Source organism: Macaca mulatta, chromosome 9 (assembly GCF_049350105.2).
Source record: "Macaca mulatta isolate MMU2019108-1 chromosome 9, T2T-MMU8v2.0, whole genome shotgun sequence".
NCBI classification, from domain to species: domain Eukaryota; kingdom Metazoa; phylum Chordata; class Mammalia; order Primates; family Cercopithecidae; genus Macaca; species Macaca mulatta.
In genome coordinates, this window is record NC_133414.1 from 139606360 (window position 1) to 139612861 (window position 6502).

Genomic DNA, 6502 nt, shown 5'->3' on the forward strand with positions numbered 1-6502 from the left:
CTGTTTAAAAGTGGACACTAAAAAGTTCATGGCAGGATTTTGTGTGTTATTGGGAATTGTCAACTGTGAACTTCTGTGTACTGCAATTGGCTGAGATGTTTTTATTAGAAATCCTAACATCTGTATCTCTAGGTTTTTCCTCTTGGGCTTCTCATAGGAGGATCTTCTGTTGATTTGTCTTGAGGTTTAAGACCTGTCTGGCAGTATGCTGAGAGTTGTGTCAAGGAAGAGGTCCATGGGTCTCAGCATTGAGTGTAATCCTTATTCAATCTTTGTTTTTAGAAAGATACTCTTTCATTTCACTATACCTGATCCCCTCTGTTTACCTTCTCCTTAGAATAAACCTCTCTGACCAGATGCAGTGGCTCACACCTGTAACCCCAACACTTCAGCAGGCCAATGCAGGAGGATCATTGCTTGAGTCCAGGAGTTTGAGTTTGAGAACAGCCTGGACAACACAGTAAGAGTCTGTCTCTACAAAAAAATAAAAAATTAGATGAGTAAGGTGGCGCATGTCTGTAGTCCTAGCTACCTGGAGGCTGAGGCAGGAAAATCACTTGTATCCAGGAGGTTAAGGCTGCAGTGGGCCATCATCGTGCCACTGCACTCGAGCCTGGGCAACAGAGGGAGACCCTGTCTCAAAAATAAAAAATAAAAAATGAAAAAATAAAGATAATAAACCTGTCATCTCCTGCCAATTCTAGACAGTAGACAGTGTCTGGCAATGGGAAGTTGGGAGGGGATGTGTTATTGATTGAGCTGATTCTTAAACAAATTTCCACTTAACCCTCCATTTTGATACTGTCTTCACTACACGCAAAAATAACTTGAGTCTGTTGGGGGTATTTCAGTAAGCTCCTTTCTCAGATCTACTTGATCAATTGTTTATCGCTTGATAAAATCCTTCTGCATTCTTTTTTGGTTTGTGTGTGTGTGTGTGTGTGTGTGTGTGTGTGTGTGTGTGTATTTTAGCTGAAACAACCAAAAATAAATGTGTATGTTCAGTCCCTCGGTACTCTTAGGTCCTTTGTCTTCTAATATCCACACAATGTCCCATATGAACACTGATCAAAGACGTTTGGATCACTTGCCTCAGCTCCTCAACTTGGCTCTAATCCTGTGAGGTTGGTTCTCTTGAGAGTCTGGGTCATCTGCTTTTCCTTGTGAAAGGCAAACTGTGACTATATGATTGACAGCTACATAACAATCATGCAAATGGCAGTTCCCCAAAGAAAGAAATGCAGTGCCAACAAATTGGCAGCAACTGTCCCAGACACAGGGCAGCTTTGTCCTCCAAAAGGTGCTGATCTCGAGGACGCATGGATTATCCTTGGTTGCTTTGTATTCAAAAACTGTTGGCATCATCTCAGAAACACTAGTTATCCAAGCAGAAAGCACCTCCCTTGGTGTTTTTCTCCATTGTAAGCCTCAGCAACATCTGTTCACACTTAGCGCTCCTGAATCCATTTATTAATGCAGATGCCCATTGAAGTGCAAGGACAGCAAAGGCTTCCTGGAGAAATCCCATACCCTGGGGAGGAAAAAGGAAGCCACGACAAGCAGGCTCTCCCAGAACTGTGGGCCTGGGACTTTGGGAGTGCATGTGGCATGGACAGGGCATACACAGTGTCCTTCCTTTATTTGGATGACTAGCAGAAAAGGTGTGACGTTTGTTTTCCTACTTTAACTGCTGAAGTCCTAAAGGAAAGAAATCTAAAGTAGAAAATGTAAATAATCTGTATTAGTTGTTTGAATAAATTTTTTTTTTTTTTTTAGCTAGAGTCTGGCTCTGTCACCCACGTTGGAGGGCAGTGGTGCGATCTCAGCTCACTGCCACCTCTGCCTCCTGGGTTCAAGCAATTCTCCTGCCTCCTGTCTCAGCCTCCCAAGTAGCTGGGATTACGGGTGTGCACTACCATACCTGGCTAATTTTTGTATGTTTGGTGGAGATAGGGTTTCACCATGTTGGCCAGGCTGGTCTCCAATTCCTGACCTCAGGTGATCCACCCACCTCGGCCTCCCAAGTGCTGGGATTACAGGTGTGAGCCACCGTGCCCAGCTGGGTTGATGTTCTTTATTCCTGTAAGCATTTTGTGTTAGTTTCTGAAACATAATGTCTGGGGCATTCAAAGAAAGAATGTCATCCTTCTTAAAGGTTTAAATTCTAAGCTAAGAAAACCTTTTGTTTCCTTTTGAGACCTCTGGCCACCCATGCCACAATGATGCAGTCTCGAAGACAATGGTTTTGAAGGACATTCTTAATGGCAAACTTTAAATGAAGTCCATCATTGGCAGCTCAATGACAATGCCTATATGTTATGTCCTTTTCCTACTTAACAAGAACAAAAGGCCACAGCCAGAACAATTAGTCATATAGGAGGGATGAGATGACATTTTCACTCCCAAACTTTTCTGGTATAAAAGGGCCACCCAGTGAGGGTCTGACAGTAAGTGTGAGAAAATTGGCAATAAAATCACCTATCTGCACAGATTTTCGGAAGTCCAAAATGATTAGGTAAAAGGCTACGTTTTTCTGCAAAGAAAAATGTTGAATTTTTATATGCTGTTTTACTTATTTTTGCCTACATGAGACTAAATTTTGATTGTGATTTTTTCTACTTTGCAGCTCATTAAAACTCAGTCTCATCCTAGTTCTGTCGCTGTCCACAATGCATGTGTTTTGGTGTTATCCAGTTCTATCTTCTAAGGTAAGGATTTGCCTCCATTTTAGATACTTAAATAGATAACTAGAATGGTAAAGTATGTAAATTCCAAATACTTGCAAGGAACATGTGACAGAAAAGTAATTTCCTTTATTATTAGTGTTCTCAATGGGAAAAAGTCAGCAGATTGATGATGTTAGTAAAAGAAAATATTTGTGTGACAAGTAATACTGGACTATATTCAAATTTTTTTGAATTATTCAGGGTTTGCTCCTGCAAAGGGAAATATTCATTCCAATCTAAAATAATGTGTTTTTTTGCCAATGGCAATTTATTTATTCCACTTGCATTCATTCATAATCAAAGTGAACACTTAACTGTGGAAACTATATTAAAAATAAAGTGGTCATTTTTCAAAAACAGTTGAATTTTTTTCAGATACAGAATATAGATAAAATCTTAGATCTAAATAAAATATCACATAAAATATTAATTCATATATTTATTGGAGAATATTGATTGAGCTCCTATGTTCATTGAACTGTTCAAGACATTCAGAAAATAAATATCTTTCTTTGGAATATTTAATACTATTTCTACATCATATTTCAGTTGTTTTTATGTCAATATTTTGTTTACAATTTTAAAATACCTTTTGTCATTGACGGCATTTTGAACTTTTTTTCACTAAAAATCTGTCACATTATAATTACTGAAATCAATGTGATTTATGAAACTACTTTTAGGATAAAAGGATGTCACATAAATCCTAAATGATAAAAGTATGTCCAAACATAATGATTTAGTTATTTATATTATTGGCCTTTTCACTAATCTTTGCATCTGTCATTTTTCTATTTCTTGTTTACTTAATATAGCTTCCTTTTTTTGGTTTTACTCCTATGAGCATTCAACACGAATTTAGTCATCAATTCTTTAAGACACCACATTGATCAAGCTGATGAGTCACAATCCATAAATTGGTATATTTTCTCAAGTGTCTTCCTAATTACTTTTTGTTCTTTCCCCAAAGGTTTACTCATGACGTTTCTGTTGAATAACAGACTCTTCTCTGTAGCTTTTTAAAAAGAATTTAAGAATGTACTTTGTTCTAAAATACTTATGAGACTTCCTTGTCCATAAATGAAATGTTTCTCCTTTCGTTGCATTTTCCTTATTTCTGTTTTTGCATGTGACAGTTTTGTTCCTGTTATTACCTAGTCCTGTAGTGAGAGTGTGGATGCTATTCATGCTAATTTGATTGCTTAGGGTGAATGATTATGAGGGCAGAAGACGCATAGTCTTTTATAGTATTTGTTGCGAACGTCACTGAGTCCATTAACCAGGCAAATATACAACCCTATTATGTTAATGAGTCCGCCCTGGCAAGGGCTGCCTTCAATGACCAGCAAAGTGCATCAGTGTCTTTTTAGGGATGTTTCAGGAATCTCATAACCAGAACTGATACATTCCTTTTGCAGTATAAAGGTGGCATCATGAGTATTTCTGGAAAGAACTGGCTTGCTTCCCTTCCTGCAATGACTCAGAGGCCCCTCCCTGCTGGGGATTTTAAATAGAAGGCATTCTATCTACCATGTTTAGATTTCCTCCGTTAACACACGGAAAAACACATAGCAGTTGTCCGACTAAGAGTGTTTGATTGGTTTTCTCATGACCAGTATTTTGGAAACTCTCTGACCAAACTCTCTGAGATGAAAAAGGGAGAAAAAAACCCCAATTTCTTTTTTCCCCAGAGGCCAGTGAGAGTGATTTGTCTGGGATGCACTGAATCTTCAGTAAACCACCCACTCGTGGGTGAAGAATTACAGGGAACGTTTTATGCCCTCTGGCCCCATTTCAACTTCCAAATACAGTAACCTGAGACCACACTTGTTTTCCTGCACCTAGATAGAAAAAAAATGTCTGAGTTTTGCATTTTAGTACGTCTCTTTATTGATAATAAAAGCACTCACTTTCCTTTTCCTCTTGTAGTTCTAGTCTAGTTGAGAAACCTAAACTTGGAGTCAGATGCTTTGAAAATAACAGTATCTACTTCACAGAGCTTTGTTCAGGAGTAGGACAAGAGGATGCCCATATCGCAAGCAGCATACAGATCATGGATAAATCTGTGTTTTGCCTTATTGGTGAAATTTGTATTAGCCTCTTATCAGTGTGTTATAATTCTTCTGAAACCATGCACGAGGGAAAACATGACAAGTGTTGATGATTCGTACACAAACCCTGGGGCAGAGCTACCTCTTGGAATCCCAGCCCTGCGACACAGGGCATGCACCTTTGGTCTTGTACTTAGTTTGTTTTCTGCAAAATATGGGGTTGAACTTCAGGTTCCTGAAGGCCAGTTTGAACTCTAAGATGGCAGATCTATTTCTTCCAACACTAAGTGCCCTACACTCTCCTACACTATCCAGGCCTCGAGCCACTGATGAGGACCTGAACTGAAGTCAGAAGTTGAAGATGCCGTTGTTCAAGTAGGAAGACATCCTTATGGGGAACCTTGGCAAATGGCCCAAGACAGGCCCCAGGAGAAAGGTGGTTCTGATTGACACCTACAGTTTGATCCTCATGGATTGTTTTTCTAAGTCAATTTTAAAAATGATTCCCAGGGCTAATTAGTGCTGCTTGAAATATTCTTTATAAAATAACAGCAACAAGATGACTTATGTGTAGTGCCTGATGTAAATACAGAATAGCAGCAAGTATATAAGCAGTGTAAAAATTAGACAAGTAGGTAGATCACGCCAAATAATATTTTGTATCTAGATAAAGTAGCTTATTGTTTTAGCAAAACTTCTGCCTTTAAGATGATGGATGTATTGGATTTATCGCCATAAGGTTTTGAAAGTTGTTACTGTTGAAATACACTTTTAACCCTAAGGCTGTATTCTCTTTCTCCTCCCCCATCTGAATTGCCAGGTGTCTGGAAAATCTGATTACTTTCTCATTCTGCTGAACAGCTGCCCAACCAGATTGGACAGGAGCAAAGAACTAGATTTTCTAAAGCCAATTTTGGAGAAGATGTTTGTGAAAAGGTCCTTTCGCAATGGAGTTGGCACAGGGATGAAAAATACTTCCTTTCGAAGAGCAAAATCATGACTAAGTGTGCAAAGGACTCCGGGAATTAATCTCAAATTGTAGAGTGTGACTGACATGCTCAAAGTCCATCGTCTCCTTATCATTGAGTGTTGGCATGCTCTTGATTCTCAAATATTTTTCCTCTCCTAACTGGTACAGAGTAAATTGTGTTAAAAAAAAAAAAAAAAAAAAAAAGTAAACCTGTCTCAAACTTCCACTTGTGAGAGAAAAAACGATTTATGTGGTCCATTAGTGACTTTTTCCCGAATGAGATGGACACTTTTGCTTTGGTTTTAACTTGGCCAGAATGCATGAGCATGTTGACAGTCATCACAATTGTATGATTTTTTTTCCTGCCTATAATATCATAACATGAATACTGCGATATTTGTTTTTCTTTTTAATACCATTTTCTCAAACGACTTAACAGGCCCAATTCTGCGGGGGCGGGGGGGCGATGTGCTATTTCTGTTTCTAAGGGGCTTGTGAAGTTAACCAACATTAAGGTGAATGGTACAGCTGTATCCATCAATCAATTAATTGAAACCAAGAACAAACATTGCCAGAGCCCTCTAGATGTCATTCTTGTCTCCCTTTTCCTATTCCAAATATACTTAGCTATAGGGTGTTGTTTTGTTGTCTTGTCTTGGAAATTTGTTGCCTTTTAAAATCTTTAAACACAGAAATGCTGCCAGTAACAACAACAACAGAGACTGACAGTGCCCTGTGTTATCGGGGCAGCCGTT

At 38.8% G+C, this 6502-nt stretch overlaps 1 protein-coding gene across 1 annotated transcript; it reads left to right on the plus strand.

Moving 5' to 3' along the window:
- Positions 1-2447: 2447 nt before the first annotated feature.
- NPS (neuropeptide S) lies at positions 2448-5951 on the plus strand. The gene is made up of 3 exons (XM_002805855.4): positions 2448-2515; positions 2627-2708; positions 5598-5951. The coding sequence occupies exons 1-3, from the start codon at positions 2508-2510 to the stop codon at positions 5775-5777; spliced, it is 270 nt and encodes an 89-aa protein (XP_002805901.1). The 5' UTR covers positions 2448-2507; the 3' UTR covers positions 5778-5951.
- Positions 5952-6502: the final 551 nt, after the last annotated feature.

What these genes read in the sequence shown, in the direction of transcription:
- NPS (XM_002805855.4), top strand. An exon ending in ATCCAGTTCTATCTTCTAAG is followed by an intron (nt 2,709 to 5,597) that starts GTAAGGATTTGC and finishes CTGAATTGCCAG; the next exon opens with GTGTCTGGAAAATCTGATTA.